This window comes from Mustelus asterias, chromosome 3 (assembly GCF_964213995.1).
Source record: "Mustelus asterias chromosome 3, sMusAst1.hap1.1, whole genome shotgun sequence".
NCBI lineage: Eukaryota > Metazoa > Chordata > Chondrichthyes > Carcharhiniformes > Triakidae > Mustelus > Mustelus asterias.
The window spans coordinates 132406693-132424034 of NC_135803.1; the positions used below are offsets into that span (position 1 = coordinate 132406693).

At 40.7% G+C, this 17342-nt stretch overlaps 1 protein-coding gene across 8 annotated transcripts in view; it reads left to right on the forward strand.

Annotated features, from left to right (window-relative positions):
- Positions 1–17342, forward strand: part of LOC144491600 (serine/threonine-protein kinase WNK2-like) — a 200261-nt gene that overhangs the window by 100101 nt on the left and 82818 nt on the right. For 7 of the 8 annotated variants that reach the window (XM_078209644.1, XM_078209645.1, XM_078209638.1 and 4 more), the window contains exons 7-11: positions 3235–3502; positions 7229–7425; positions 11653–11775; positions 11902–11940; positions 12352–12516. In XM_078209644.1, the coding sequence (XP_078065770.1) occupies positions 3235–3502; positions 7229–7425; positions 11653–11775; positions 11902–11940; positions 12352–12516 (792 nt within the window). The remainder of the gene's footprint in view (positions 1–3234; positions 3503–7228; positions 7426–11652; positions 11776–11901; positions 11941–12351; positions 12517–17342) is intronic. The other variant, XM_078209640.1, reaches the window with a different exon arrangement.

A 17342-nucleotide genomic window follows, 5' to 3' on the forward strand; every position in this document is an offset into this window, starting at 1 on the left:
ATCTGATTTGATAAGTGCATGTCCAACAAGTATTTTGCCTGTATTTTTATTGTACAGGCAGTCCCCGGGTTACGAACGCCCGACTTACGAACGTCCGCACTTGCGTACCGACCTCCATAAAGCCTATTATTTTTAAAAATCGAGTTACATACAATGGTTCGTACTAACGAACGGGTGGACTACATTGTGCGACACTCAAAACACTGCGCGTTTTCAGCGGTTCGTCGGCCCGAGGGAGAACAGCGCCACGCCGTCATCGCCATTTTAAGTCGGACCACGTAAACACTGTTGTGTGTGTTGTGTTTTGACTTAAATTTTTTGTGTGTTTACCCTCGTAATCATGGCTCCAAAGCGTAAATCTGATGCAGGTGATGGTGATGCATCGAAGAAAAGGAAAACGATCACGATTGAAACAAAAGTGGAAATCATAAAGCGATTGGAAAGAGGTGAAACGCCAACAAACATTGGAAAAGCGTTAGGCTACAGTCAGTCAACAATCGGGACAATTATAAAGGACAAGGGGAGAGTAATGGAGCATGTAAAAGTCTCTGTCCCGATGAAAGCGACAATTATTACTCAGCAACGCAGCGGTTTAATTATTGAAATGGAAAGGCTATTGGTAATTTGGTTAGAGGATCAAAATCAGCGTAATATTCCTATTAGCCTTGGCTTAGTGCATGAAAAGACTCGAAGTCTTTTCAGTGATTTAAAAGCTGCACATGCAGCAAGTGAAGATGCTTGTGATGAAGAATTTGTTGCGAGTAGGGGTTTGTGAGGCATGACCTACCCTTCACAAAACCATGCTGACTATCCCTAATCAAATTATTCCTTTCTAGGTGATTATAAATCCTATCTCTTATAATCCTTTCCAATACTTTGCCCACAACAGAAGTAAGGCTCACTGGTCTATAATTACCAGGGTTGTCCCTACTCCCCTTTTTGAACAAGGGGACAATCTTTGCTATCCTCCAGTCTTCTGGCACTGTTCCTGTAGACAATGACGACCCAATGATCAAAGCCAAAGGCTCTGCAATCTCCTCTCTAGCCTCCCAGAGAAACCTAGGATAAATCCCATCCGACCCAGGGGACTTATCTATTTTTACCCTTTCCAGAATTGCTAACACCTCCTCCTTATGAACATCGATCCCATCCAGTCCAATAGCCTGCATCTCAGTACTCCCCTCGACAACACTGTCCCTCTCCAGTGTGAATACCGACGAAAAATATTCATTTAGTGCCTCTCCTATCTCTTCAGACTCCACGCACAACTTCCCACTCCTGTCCTTGACTGGCCCTAATCTTACCCAAGTCATTCTTTTACTCCTGACATACCTATAGAAAGCTTTAGGGTTTTCCTTGATCCTACCTGCCAAAGACTTCTCATGTCCCCTCCTGGCTCTTAACTCTTTCTTTAGGTCCTTCCTGGCTAACTTGTAACTCTCAAGCTCCCTAACTGAGCCCTCACATCTCACCTTAACATAAGTCTCCATCTTCCTCTTCACAAGAGATTCAACCTCCTTAGTAAACCACGGTTCCCTCACACGTCTGCTTCCTCCCTGCCTGACAGGTACATATTTATCAAGGACGCGTAGTAGCTGTTCCTTGAACAAGTTCCACGTTACAATTGTGCCCATCCCCTGCAGTTTCCTTCCCCAACCTATGCCAGCTAAATCTCGCCTAATCGCATCATAATTTCCTTTCCCCCAGCTATAACTCTTGCCCTTTGGTATATACCTATCCTTTTCCATTGCTAAACCAAGGTAAATGTAATCGAATTGTGGCCACTGTCACCAAAGTGCTCACCTAACTTCAAATCTAACACCTGGCCTGGTTCATTACCCAGTACCAAATCCAATGTGGCCTCGCCTCTTGTTGGTCTATCTATGTACTGCGTCAGGAAGCCTTCCTGCACACATTGGACAAAAACCGACCCCTCTAAAGTTCTCGAACTATAGCTTTTCCAGTCAATGTTTGTAAAGTTAAAGTCCCCCAGTACAACTACCCTGTTACTTTCGCTCCTATCCAGAATCATCTTTGCAATCTTTTCCTCTACATCTCTGGAACTTTTCAGAGTTCTATAAAAAACTCCCAACAGGGTGACCTCTCCTTTCCTGTTTCTAACCTCAGCCCAAACTACCTCATGATGTTTACTTTTAGAAATTACTTTAATGTTTTTTATATCTACACACACACACACACGCACATGGGTTATTTTAATATTTATATATATATATGTTTTTTGTCATTTCCATTATTATTATTACTGTATTATATTTAAGATGTTTTATGTAAAATATATACTATATACTAAGACAAACATTTGACTAATTGACGCTAGATGTGAACCGTACGTAACTGTTCCGACCTGCAAACAAATTCGACTTACAGACATACTTAAAAACGGAACTCGTTCGTAACCCGGGAACTGCCTGTACAGCAAGGCAAGAGCAGATCTCTACCCTGGCTGATCATGCTCCTCAATGGGCAGCAAGCCAGATGTGCATGCAGCGTTTGAGGAGGTATTGCAGGAGGTCATGGCTTATGTGGCCTTGAGTCTTCCTGTGCAGAATAACTTGTTGGACCAGAACCTGTGCACTTGCTTATCTACAGCTTTCCAGGTGGGCTGGATTTGTCGCGTGCCTGCAGGGTTAGGTTTGCTCACTGATTCAGGGATATCGCCTTTTTTTTGCTGTGGTGGAAATTGTGATGGTGAACCTTCATGCTGCTCTTTTTCTAACTGATGTTTTTTTTTGCCTTCTCGTATTTCAAGTTCAGTAACTTCTAAAGTACCAACTATCCATAAGTTGAAGTCATGAAAATATTTCATGTGGGAATAAGTGCTTTTTTTTTAAAAAGGAAATTAATGGTAATAGCTGGTCTTTAATTTGCATACTTTTCAATTTTCGCCTCAAACTCCAAATTGTAATTATTTTAAAGCTTTATATTCACGCTACAGTGTTAACCAAAATGTTAAGTATGAAAGAAATATGAATGTCTTTTTACTCCACACTGTGAGCGCTTATGCACTAAACAGGTGTTATTTGATTTCTTCTATAATTTTGAGGATTAAGTTATTTGGCTTAAAAAGTTAAGATCATTGACGAAACCTGAAATTTGCAGAAATCTTGAATTGTTTGGTTTAAATTTTCCATGAAACTCTTGTATAATGAAGAACAAACAGCCTTTTTTTTGTACATTCTAACATTTTATTCAATGTTGACGTTTTGGTTGCAGATTGACTCCGGTTTCTTTCAAGAATGTGATTCCAAGACAGTTGCCAAGTCGATACGAGACAGAGTAGCCTTAATTAAGTGGAGAAGGGAACGATGTCAGCAAGTAAATGTGACTAATGCACAAGGAGAAAAGACAGAATTGGAAAAACAGAAGGATTGTTCTCATCAGGTTGTTGGTACAGGCCAGCAAATCCCCTCAGAACTGGAGGAACCTGAAACTGATCAACATGTGCATCAGGGTCTGCTCGTCAGTGTCACATCTGTTATGTGTAAGTGTAATCATTGATTTTGACTTTGTGCTTGGGAATACAACAGAAATATTTCAAAATTCTGTCTGGCATGAAATAGATTGAACGAGTCATTTTTTAATAAAAGTTGATTATTGGCACCAAGCATTTGATATTTATGTTTGGTCAGCCCCATAGAAATTCTGAGATCAGAAAGTAGTGTCGCACTTTTTTTTCTTCTCTCCATCTATCTCCTTCTATTTTATATATGTTTTAAAAACTGTTTTAGGGATCTTAATGAGAGAAGCCTTGGAGAATATAACTCACTTCAATTCCACCAAAACCTAACCAAATGTTAGAGCCTTTCTTAACACCCTGAGATGACAGTCGTCACTCAATTTGTCATAGAATCCCCAGCGGTTTTATTTTTGAGGAAGTGTGTGATCAGAAAATGAATTATGTTATTAGGGTATGATGTACCTGCATTCAGGTAGGACATTTTTCAATGAGGCTGATATTTCATTTTTTTCAAATCCATTTGACAACAAGATGTCAAAATTAGCCCTATGGTTGGCATTTCGCAGATCTGTCATTCTGAAAGCGTTCTCAGCTTAGTGTGGATAATATGCAGACAGCTAAAGAGGCCATAATAGTCCATTTGCTGTAAAGCTGCTACCAAGAAACAGTATGATTGCATTCCCTGCTTGCCGGACTCCCAGTATTTACAATATTTTGCTGCAGATGGCATTCTTTATATTTGATTATTGGATAATTTATTGAAAGACAGTTTTTTTGTGTGTTTTATAAAAGTGTGAATGTTTTCAACTCTAACGAAGACAACTCCATATTATTGGCCCAAATTCTGTTTCTCTGTGCTTTCTCCTAATATGTCAAAATGAAGCATACTTGTAGCAGGCTGTACCATTCCATCCACTGAGGAACTACAACTTTGAAAAAATCCTAACATTATACTAACTACTGACTTAAAAGCAAGTACGCAGGCAAAAGCTTACAGAAAAAATAGTATGCAGAAAAAAATAAGTTAAAGAATGTGAACGACTATAAAAGGTATAATGTTAGCCATGGGAGAGAACATAGTTGATGAAACTTGAAAATGATGTGATAAAGAATAGTCAGTGACAAAATTTACTGGACCCAGACCTGAGCCCATCATTCAATGAGAAGGAAAAGAAAGGTTTTTAAAAAGTACAAGGGGAGCAAATCAGTGGAGGCATTTAGTGAGGTATAGAGAGAGTGCAGGGTAGAACCTAAGAAAGCAATTAGGAATGCAAAGAGGGGATATGAGAGAGCTCTGGCTGATAAAAGTAAGGAAAGTCCCGAGATATTCTATAAGTATATCAATGGAAAGAGGATAATCGGGGAATGAGTAGGGCCCATTAGGGACCAAGGGGGCAATCTATGGGTGGAGCCAGAGGACATTGGTAGAGTGTTGAATGAATACTTCACATCCATCTTCACCCAAGAGAATGAGGACAATGGTATGGAATTCGGGGAGAGAGACTGAGAGGTTCTTGAGCAAACTGACATAGGCAAGGGCAAGGTATTGGAGGTGTTGGCAGCCTTAAAAGTGGATAAATTTCCATGTCCAGATGAATTGTGCCCTAGGTTGCTGTGTGAGGCAAGGGAGGAGATTGCAGACGCTCTCACCCAAATTTTCTGGCCATGGGGGAAGTGCCAGATGACTGGCGCACAGCTAATGTGGTTCTGCTATTTAAGAAGGGTTGTAGAGAGAAACCAGGGAACTACAGATCAGTGAGTCTCACGTCAGCTATTAGAGAAACTTGTGAAAGAGAGCATCTATCTCCACTTGGAGACGCAAAGCTTGATCAAGGATAGTCAGCATGGCTTCACCAGAGGGAGGTCATACCGAATAAATTTGATTAAATTTTTTGAGGAGGTGACCAGGTGTGTAGATGAGGGTAGAGCAGTCGATGTACTTTATATGGATTTCAGCAAAGGTCCCACATGGGATACAGGGTAATTTGATAAAGTGGATTCAAACTTTCCTCCGTTATAGGAGACAGAGTGTGATAGCAGAAGGCTGCTTTTGTGACTGGAAGCCGGTGTCCACAGGCATTCCACAGAAATCTGTGTTGGGCCCCCTATTATTAGTCATTTATATAAATGACATTGATGACTATGTGGGGGGTAGGATTAGTAAGTTTGCAGATGACACAAAGATTGGACGGGTGTTAACAGTGAGGCAGAGTGTCTTGGGCTACAAGAAATAGATGGAATTGTCAAATGGGCAGAAAAGTGGCAGATGGAATTTAACCCTGAAAAGTGAGAGATGATACACTTTGCAAGGAGTAATTTGACAAAGTGCTCAATGAATGGTAGGACACTAGGAAGTTCTGTGGAGCAAAGGGTTCTTGCTGTGTTTGTCTACAGATCTCTGAAAACGGAAGGCATGTTGGTAAGGTGGTGAAAAAGGCATATGGGACACATGCCTTTATCAATCAAGGCATAGATTACAAAAGCAGGGAAGTCGTGTTGGATTTGTATAGAACTTTGGTGAGGCCACAGCTAGAGTACTGTGTGCAGTTCTGGTCACATTATCGGAAGGATGTAATTGCACTGGAGGGGATGCAGAGGAGATTCACCAGGATGCTGCCTGGGAGGAAACATTTAAGTTAGGAAGAGGGGTTGCATGGGTTTGGGTTGTTTTTGTTGAAGCAGTGAACACTGAGGGGCGACCTGATAGCGGTGTACAGGATTGAGAGAGACATGGACAGAGTGGATAAGGAGCAGCTGTTCCCCTTATTTGAAGGGTCAGTCACAAGGGGACATAAGTTCAAGATGAGGGGCAGGGGATTTAGGGGGGATCTGAGGAAAAAGCTTTTTATCCAAAGGGCAGTGACAGTCTGGAATGCACTGCCTGGGAGAGTGGTACAGGCAGGTGGTAGAGGCCTCACATCCTTTAAAAAGTAGTTGGATGAGCACCTGGCACATCATAACATTCAGGGCTGAGGGCCAAGGGCTGGCAGATGGGATTAGGTGGGAGTTCAGGTGTTTCTAATGCGTAGTGCAGACTCGATGGGCTGAAGGGCCTCTTCTGCATTGTATGATTCTGTTGTCACTTCTTTTCTCTTTACCTCTTCAAGACCCCACTCTGCTATCTATCGTTGTACCTTCTTTCGCTTTTCCACTCTGATGCTGTAGCCTCCCAATTTTCTACCCAACCCTTTGGTGGTACTCGGCTTTTTAAGTCACTTGCAATCTGTGAACATGTGAATGATTGCATGGACATGGTAGCCTTAACAGAAACCTGATGGAGGGCTGCTGCTACCTTCCCCTTAAATGAAGCCTCCATGACTGACTATATCTTCCATCAGTTTTTGTAGGGGTAACTTGCATGTTGTACCAAGATAGAACTGTCTTTTGATTTTTGTGCATTTAATGAATGGAGGTTTCCTCCTCATCAGGATTACTTGTTATGCTTGCTCCCAGGCTGGGACAAGACCAGTTTCTGGTTGCCTAGAAGCCATAAGCAAGAATGGACTGTTATGACTTGTCATTCCTCAGGAAGCTCTGACCACCCAGAAATGATTTTGAAAATGTATGGAAGCAATGTTGTTTGTTCTAAACATGTATTTTGATCATTCATAGCACAGTGTACTATCTATCATTTGCATTGTCAGAATTGACTTGCTCAGCTTGTGTTGTGCTTTTTGTCATTTTACAAATACATTCTGTGGACTTATTATAATAGACAATATTGCTATTTATCAACTGTATATTTTAAAGCCGACAGCACTTGTGACAGTGGGCAAGGGTCAACACTTTACTCTGACTCTCAAGGAAGCCAGCAAAGTGTGGTCTACTCATCTATTCCTGAACCAGTGCCCCCTGGAGTACAGCAGATAAGCAGTCCACCTCAGAGTGAGATTCAAGCTTCCATTAGTTCACAACAACTGTTGGCTCAATACCAGCACGCAGCTACAGTAAGTTTATTTTAATAGTTTGATCATACTACTTCACTGTTTATCCTCTGTTTATTTTCTGTATTCTGTAAAACCGGGTTCTTATTTCTTTGCAGTAGTAGTGATTGCCAACTAAAAGTTGCATGACTGGACCAATAACTACTAACAAAAGTAAAATCATAGAATCCCTACAGTGCAGAAGGGGGCCATTTGGCCCATCGAGCCACTGACCACAATGCCACCCAGACCCAATCCCCATAACCCATGTAGTCCCCCTTACACTAAAGGGCAATTTAGCATGGTCAATCTACTTAACCTGCACATCTTTGGACTGTGGGAAGAAACGGGAGCATCAGGGGGAAAAGCAACGCAGGCACGGGAAGAACGTGCAAACTCCACACACTGTCACCCAAGGTCAGAATTAAACCTGGGTCCCCAGTGCTGTGAGGCAGTAGTGCTAACCACTGTGCCACCAAGCCGCCCGTGGATTTTATACCAAAGCTGATTTATGATTCTATTAGTTCATCAGACTCCGAATGGAGACACTGAATATCGCATAAGCTATTACACACACAAGTTTAATAACTGTAAATGGTAATGTTTTAAGATCACTACAAAATATTTAGTTTTGTTAGCAAGTTCTGAATGCATTATGCACTGAAAAGTTTCAAAATTTATCAAGGATAAAACATAGCTCCACTGTGGCCTTCATGGAGGGAAAGTGGGAAGACAATTTTTGTTTGAAGTGAAACGACTTTGTAAACCTTAAAGCTCTGTGGCTGGGCTGGCCATATTCGTTGCAAATATCTTGAGTATACAGATTTGAGGTGTTAAAAGCCAATGGGTGGGATTTACGACTTCGCTCGTCCCGAAACTGTACAATCCCGCCCGAGGTCAGCGGACCTGTCCATTGTTCACTCCTCGCCCGCTCCGATTCCTGTGGCAGGCGGGGTAATAACATTCAGGCCATTGTCTTGTAAGTAGTGGATTATTGCTTTTTGGGATATTTGGGTCTTGAAGGTAACATTTAGTCGTGCTTTAGCCTTGGAAAAATTAAGATGAAGCCCGTCCACCACATACTGAATCTTTTTTGGATGCACTGAGGGCCGTTATTTTTTCCATGCACCACTAAAGACAAGAGTTTTGCTCTTCTACCTTTTTAATGGAAACTATCTCTGACTTTGCAAGTAAGCAATTTGTTCCCTCGTAACTTATTACAAAACTTTAATTGTAATTTGCTTGCTCAGCTTAAATTATGAAGCTATCGAAATCTATGCGGAAGAATGGATGAGTGTTTTAGTGGCAAATAAACTGAGACTGGGTGAATGGGAAGTTCACGGGTGAATATAGACAGTCTTCATGTTAAAGTGGAGGTAAGGTGGATGCTGACCCTGGTCAAGTAGGAAGCTGAGCATACAGATGTCTTGAGTTTTTTGAGGCAGTGACCAAGGAGGGGGCTGGAATTGGTTGTGATGGAATGAGTTTGTGACAAAGATCGAGGGTGATGCCTTTAGTAGGCCCAGTGTTTAATTTTAAATATTTGCTGCTCATCCCAAACTAGATGTCGCGCAATGGTTGGAGCGGTTGAGATGTCATCAGGGTATGTTTGGCACTTGCTATTGTGCATTTTGATTATGTTGCTAAGAGGCAGTATGTGGTTGAGAAAGAGAGGAGGAGGCATAGGATTGGGCCTTGGAGTGCAGAGCTGATACAAGAGCAGTAGAGGCCATTCGCCCCATCGAGCTTGCTCCAACATTCAATATGATCATGGCTGACCTGATTGTGACCCCAACTCCTCTTTGCTGCCTCTCCTTTGCTGATCAGAAATCTAGCTCAGCCTTGAATATATTTAATGATCCAACCTGCATTGCTTTCTGGGGAAGATAATTCCCACAGTCTTAACCCTCAGAGGAAAATAAATTCTCCTCCTCTTGGCCTTAATTTTTAAACTGTCCCTAGTTCTCAACTCCCTCGAGGGGAAACATTCTCTCACTGTCCACCCTGTCAATTCCCTCACGATCTTGTATGTTTCGAGCCTCATTCTTCTAAACATCAATGGGAATCTTATCCACTCCACCTTCCTTCATAAGCTAATCCCTTCATCCCAGGAATCAGTTGAGTGAACTTCTCTGAATCGCCTCTAATGCAACTATATTATTTCTTAAATAAAGAGACCCGAGGTGTGCACACTGCTCTACATGTGACCTCGTCAATGCTTGTATAACTGGAGCAAAACTCCCTTATTTTTGCCTTCCATTTCCCTTCCAATAAAGGACAAAATTCTATTTGTGTTCCTAATCACTTGCTGCCCCTGCATATCAATTTATTGTGATTCATGCTCCAAGGCATCCAGATCCCTTTGTACTGTAGAGTTCTGACGTCTCTCTATTTGAGACAGCGTACTGCTTTTTTTATCCTTCCCAAATGGGCAAGTTCAGATATTCCCGCATTATACTCCATCTGCCAAATTTTTGCCCAATCACTTGATCTGTCTATATCCCTTACAACTGTCTAACAATTTGCAATTAGCAAAATTAGCTGCAATATATTCGGTCCCTTCATCCAAGTCAGTGATACAGATTGTAAATAATTGAGACCCCAGCAGTGAACACTAGTACTCTATTTGTAACAATCTGCCAACCTGAAAATGACTCATTTATCGCTATCTGTTTCCGGATGGCAAACCAATCTTCTATTCCTGCTAACATGTTACCCCCTACACCATGAGCTCTTATTTTGTGTAGTAACCTTTTGAGACACCTTGCCGAATACCTTTTGGAAATCCAAGTACACCACATCTGCAGATTCCCCTTTATCCACATTGCTTTTTATCCCCTCCTAGAACTCTAATAAATTAGTCAAACATGATTTCCCTTTTGCAAAACCATGTTGACTCTGCCTGATATTATGATTTTCTAAATGCCCTGCTATTATCTCCGTAATGAATTCTCTAAGTTGCTGGGACCTTTTAAGAATTTTCGAAGATCACAAACAATGCATCTACTATCTCTGCAGCCATTTCTTTTAAAACCCTAGGATAAAAGCTATTGGCTCCAGGGGACTTGTCAATCTACAGTTCTAATAGTTTTCCTCGTACCTTTTCCCTGGATGATTGTGATTGTTTGAAGTTTCTCCTTTATTTTCCATTAATTTACTATTCTCATCCTCTAAGGGACCAATAGTCATTTCAAGTTAGTCCTTTCCTTATAGAACCTATTATTTTTGAAAAATATTTCTAGACAGCTTTCTTTCATACTCATGAGGGTGAAATTTGTCACTCTTTGTTGATTTCTAAAATTCGTCCCAATTTTCTGACCTAGCACTTTTCCTTCAATTTGATACGATCCAGATCTTCCTTAGTTAACCGCGATGGTTTATTCTTCACCTGGAGTCTTTCTTCCTCAGTGGAATATATTTTTACTCCGAATTGTAGAATGATAAGTAAGCATAAAGCCAAGTGAGGCCAAGCCCACTTTGCTGGGTTACAGAGGAGAGATGTTTGTAGAAGATGGCATGGTCCAATATTCTAAGTTGCAGAGAAGTCTAGAAAGGTGAGAGGGGCTTAATGTAACAAAGTCGCAGAGGATGTCATCTTTAAGGAGAAAAGGGGAGTCGTCACAGCAAAGATCAAATGAAAGACATTTAGAAAGAAAAATGCAATAAAGAGAAAGATAGCGACGTAGAAATAAAGAATCGGAAATGGATTGGGAAAATAATTTGAAAGAATAAGGAAACAAAACATAGAGGGAAAACTAATGGCAAATCAGGGTTGCATTCTGGTACTGGTTTAGAGAACTTGTTATCTGAACCCTGTATTTGGGATGGAAGGGGAACAAATACAGTGTGCTCTAGCCTGAAGTTGCTGCTTAAGACTCCCATGCTCCCTTATCTATTACATTTTTTGTAAATGTGGCTTTCGGAAAACACTTAGTCTAAAGGCAAAATACTGCGGATGCTGGAATCTGAAACAAACGGAAAATACTGGAGAATCTCAGCAGGTCTGACAGCATCTGTGGAGAGAGAATAGAGCCATCATTTCGAGGCTCGATTACCCTTTATCAGAGCTCTGTGGCAGTGTACAGTTTCAATTTTCCACACTAGTCTGAATTTATGTGGTGCACTGTAGCTTCATTTACAGGTACTTCAACTATTTGAACTTTGATAACCATATGACAAATATAATAAAATAAAATCTAAGTAAAAGAGCAAAGCAACAGAACTAAGGAAATATTCTCATTGTTTTTATAGCCCAACCCTATGATGCATGTCCCATCTGTTGTGTTGCCTATACAATCTCATCAACTTGGGCCCCAGCAACATTACCAGGAACCAGCAGCACTTGCTGCAGTGCAGATGGGACAACCACAACAGGTGAGCACTTTATCAGTCAATTTTGTTGTTAAACTAAGGATCCTCTTGGAAATGAACTGCGTTGCTGTGCAGTTTGTGAATCTGTCTAGTTTTGTTACCTTACTGATATATTCTGATTTCTCATAGTTGGACCCTTATTTCTGCACTGCAACATTCCATTTTCAGGTAGATATTACATTCTAATTGCACATGATGTTCTCATTGGTTTGTTCATCATTGGATGGCAAAATCTTATTCTAATTATTCTAAACAAAGTGTTGGAAGCGTTTACATTTTTACCTCTTGGTCCTATTTCACATTACAACACCTTGTGAAAGAAGAGTGTCTTAAAGGAGCAAATTTTACAAGGTGATTTATATTGCCAGTGGATGAAAAAGGACAGATGACAAATGGCTTTGAAGCCAGTGTGTGTGTGTGTTTTTTTTTTTGTCAGCAACTTTTGTGTTGGAGCCATCTTACTTCAAATGTTGATGGGAATTGTTCGTAGATACAGGTAAGTAAAACAAATTGTGTGCAGGTTCTGTTGATTTTTTTAAATCCAGCTGTGCAATTAATTCTTGTGCATTGTTTTTCTAGCAACAGGTGCCATCAGTACCGCCACTTGTCCAGCCTGCATCTCTGCCACTGCCACAGTATCAGGTTCAACAGCCTCCGATGCCAGCACAGCTATCCCAACCTTCTACACAACTGAAACCATTACAGATTTCTTCAGTACCAGTTCAACTTAACCAAGCAACTCCGGTACATGCCTTATCTTAACATGAACAATATGTTTTACAAATTGCTGTTGCTGGAGCATAAGGAAGCAGTAACCTGGTCATTGGACATTACTTGTCCACTGAGTAAAACTGTTTTCCATGTACTCTCTGTCCTCAAAAATCATTCCCATATTGATTATTAGTGGGGGGGAAAAAACAATGTTGAGGGCTTTTAGTACTTGAGAATTATGGAAGGATCAGGACCCACACTTGATCCAAATTTTTAAAAAATGTGTTATTCTTGATCTACAATAACATCTCAACGTTTTTGAGAACCAGCCGATAATTGCTTAAAATAGGATCTCTAATTTAATGGATATATTCTGCAGCATTGATATATTCTGCAGCATTATTCTGGATTTTTCTTACAACAAAGAAGGCTAAGAGGGGGGACCTGATTGAGATATACAAAATTATGATGGACATGGATAGGGTGGATAGAAATAAATCTTTCCCCTTAGTAGAGGGGTCAATAACCTGGGAGCATAGATTTAAGTTAAGGGGCGGGAGATTTAGAGGGGTTTTGAGGAAAACATTTTTCACCTGGAAGGTGGTGGGAATCTGAAACACTCTTCCTGAATGGGTGGTAGAGGTGGGAACCCTCAACATTGATGAAGTATTTTGATGAGCATGTAAAATGCCGTAGCATACAAAGCTACAGACCAAGTGCTGAGAAATGGGATTAGAATCGATAGATGCTTGATGGCTGGCTCAGACACGATAGCCTGAAGGGCCTCTTTCTGTGCTGTAGAACTCTGACTCTGACTCTCTGATGCTTTGCAGACTTTTTAAATACCATGGAATATTAAACATGGAACTCCTGTTTTGCATTTATATGTAATTCCAGCTCAATTAAAACTACTTAGTTTACCTAGATTTGTAATGAGCGCTATTCGTGTTCCATTTATTCTTTTGCATTATCATTTAAATCCTGTTCTAATGCAGTGCATTTAATTGAATGGCAATAAGTTCCTTTGACAGCATGTGAATTAAGCTAACTATTGAACACTTAATACAGTATGATCTAATTAATAAGAAAGAAGGAACTTGCATTTATGTTAAACTTTTGACCTCCATATCCAAGGAACAATGATGCCTTTGAAGTGTAGCCATTGTTGTAGTGTAGCAGCCAAGATGTGCACAATAAGATCCTATAAAGCAGCAATGAGATAAATGGCAAGATAATCTATTTTTAGTGATGTTGGTTGGAGGATGAAAGTTGGTCTTGGCACAGGGAAGGCTCAAATGCTCTTACTTGAGTAGTACAATAGGATTTTTATACCTACCTGAGCATGTACTGTTTCATCAGAATGATCCCACCCACCTCCCATACTGTAGTTCTCCCTGCTCTGAAAACAAACTTAGATTATGTACTGAAGTTTTGGAATGGATCTTCAACCCATAACCTTTTGTCTCTGAGCATTGGAACAGATCTACTCTCTTGTATCCCATTGTAAATCAAATTCTTATGACATAGCAGTTGAAATATAACAATATAGTTTTCCTACTGAGCTTTTCATCCACATTAGTGATGTTAGACAGCCTTATTTGTTTATTTTTGTTTATATGCTGTTGTTTCTGATGAATTAAATGTATAGGTATTTTAATGATTTATTGATGTGCCATGTATTTAAATGTACACTTATTTTGAGGCAGATTTGGATATTGAAATCAGTGTCATGGAGTTGAATATGTGGTTGGATATGTTTAGTGCATTTGGATTTTGTGCATTATATTCTCCATTCGATGTTGCCTATTTTTCAGTGTACTAATTTGAAAAAAATGTACTAATTTGAAAAAATCTAGGTACTCTACTGCAGTACTGGGGGAATGCTGCACTGTCAGGTTTTTGCTGAAAACCTCTGTTCTCATTTGCGGCTGGATTCTCTGGTGCTGCTGAAAGTAAATGCAGTTTAGTCAAATTCACTGTTCTGAATTGCAGAGGGGTGGGCACGGATGAGATTGGAGAATTCTGCCCTTTCTCTTTTAGATGAGGCATTAGTTGATGTAAAGGATTGCATGCCACTATTTTAAATAAGAAGAGGGGGTTATCTGTGCTGCCTTGTCCAATATTTATCCCTCAATCAACATAGCAAGAATGAATTGTCGTGACTTTATCACACTGCTGTTTGTGTGAGCCTGCCATGTACAAATTGACTGCTGTATTTTCTAGGTTACAGTGGTGACTGAATTTCAGAGGTACTTCATTAGTTGTAAAATGCTTTAGGACCTTCTCTGGTCTTCAAGATTCTTTATAAAGTGTAATTCTTTTTCACTTCTAGCAAATGGCTTTAGATCCAGCCCACACTGCCAGGATAGTCTTTTAAACTGCACCCTAAGCTAAATAACTTTAAATCAGTTCCAAACTGAGCATAAATTATTAATGCTAACTTGGAGCCAGTAAGGTTGGTTGCTGTGAGAAATGGGGAGAAAAATTCTTAATCCAGTTGCAATCAAGCTTAGTCCAGTTGTAAGCTTTTAGACAAAACAGAGATGGGAAGCCCTATTTCTGTCTCTGGTCAGATTTTTAAAAATACGCACTTGCCTTCCTCCAATTTTTGAGTGATCTTCTGATGGAGGGTCATTTACATCCAACTCAGTGCTGCAAACCTCTTAGGAAGCAGTGCAGAGAATCCGTCACTCCTCCCTTTTACGTCACAAGCTGCCATATTCTGTAAAGAGTTTAAATGTCCGAAAGCGAGCAAGTGGGTGGGGTGTGGTGAGGCGAGTGAGGGGGTGGGGGGCAGTGAGGCGAGTGGGGGTGGGGAGGGATGATGTGGCAAGTGGGTGGGGGGGGGGTTGGCAGGCATGTGCGGGGGGCTGAGGAAGTGAGGCGAGGGGGTAAGGTGAATAGGTGGATTGGATGTGGGGGGTGAGGTCAGTGAGTGTGGCAGGTGGGGGTGTGGGGGCCAGTCAGGTCAGTGGTCAAGATTGGTGGTTGGCAGTTAAATGGATTGTGGGAAGAACAGTGAGCGTGATTAGGGGTTCGTTTGTATCAGTGTTAGACTAGATTTTTACCTGTGTAATGTTTCCTGGGTAATAACCAGGTAAGTAAGTCGGAACAGTCTGAAGTGTCCAACTTTAACTCAAGTTGGGGATTTTTTTGGAGGGTCCCAGGGATCAAGGGTGTTGTCCATCGGAAGTTCATACTTCTGCACAATTCCCATGAAGTTCTTACTGTGGGACTTCTGAGAAGTGCAGTAGAGTGTCTTCCTCTGACTACCTAAAGACCAGGCGACCCAGGCCAGACGAGTTGTTGGACACAGCAGTGAAAATATTCACCTGCATCTAATTTTACTGTGCCTTACCAGGACATATTTATTCAGGGCTTTGGATATCAACACTGGCGGATTGTCCCAGGTTCCCGCACTGATGATTTTGCAATTTCAGAAGTACAATGTTTCACCAAAAAACACAGTACTTAAAAGTTACTAAAACTTAATTGTGTCCAAGAGTATATTTTCCTTTACCGTTGATCTTCATGTAATGTTGTCGGCATGTTGATTTGAATTTGATTTATTATTGTCACATGTATTAGCATACAGTGAAAAGTATTTCTTGCGCGCTATTCAGACGAAGCATACTGTTCATAGAGAAGGAAACGAGAGAGTGCAGGATGTAGTGTTACAGTTATAGCTAGGGTGTAGAGAAAGATCAACTTAATGCAGGGCAGGTCCATTCAAAAGTCTGATGGCAGCAGGGAAGAATCTGTTCTTGAGTCGGTTGGTATGTGACCTTAGACTTTTGTATCTTTTTCCCGACGGAAGAAGATGGAAGAGAGAACGTCCACAGTGCGAGAGGTCCTTAATTGTGTTGGCTGCTTTGTCGAGGCAGCGGGAAGTGTAGACAGAGTCGATGGATGGGAGGCTGGTTTGCGTGATGGATTGGGCTACATTCACAACCTTTTGTAGTTTCTTGCGGTCTTTAGTTTACAAATAGGATTCTGTTTCAGTAAGTTGAAATATTTTGTATCTTGAAAGTTGTATTCTTTTAGATGGGTAAATAACCTGTAAAAAGACTAGAATTGTGCTTCAGATTCTTTTGTGATGTGAAAGCTGAGCATATATAGGAAGTGGAGTTTCAAATAGTATCAAAGTAACTTGCAGTGTAATATGTCAAACCTGTGATTGCTGAAACACATTCTGTACTGGTACATTGATATGGTTTATGTTGGAGAATTCTAAGAATTAGGATGGTGTTACTTGCCAAGTGACTTGAAGATAACTAAGCACTTTATTGAGGCTCATTTCGCTTTTAGATGGGTTTTTTTGGTTGACCGTTAGAATTTCTGTCAGAAAAGTGATGAATACAATGTAACAAGTGGTTGCAGTGAGATAAATTTTTATCCACAAACAAACTATTGTTACTTTGTACTTGAGAGATTTCTCTCGTGTTTAAAACTTAATTTACCATGTCTGGAATTTGCATTTTTATTTATTTTTCTCATTATGCAGCAGAGGTAATTGAAGATGTGTTTATTTGGCTGCTCAGTGACGTATGTGTACAATTTGCATTACTGCCCTTGTGGTTCCTACAGAACAATTTATTTCTGAGGAAGTGGTACTCCTGGATGTGACTTTCAGAAGCAACCTATTGCCATTCAATTTTCTACTTGTATACAGTCAAAGAACAAGGAAAATTACAGCACAGGAACAGTCCCTTCGGCCCTCCAAGCCTGCACTGACCATGCTGCCCTACTTAACTAAAACCCCCTACCCTTCTGGGGACCATATCCCTCCATTCCCATCCCTATTCATGTATTTGTCAAGACGCCCCTTAAAAGTCACTATTGTATCCACTTCCTCTCTC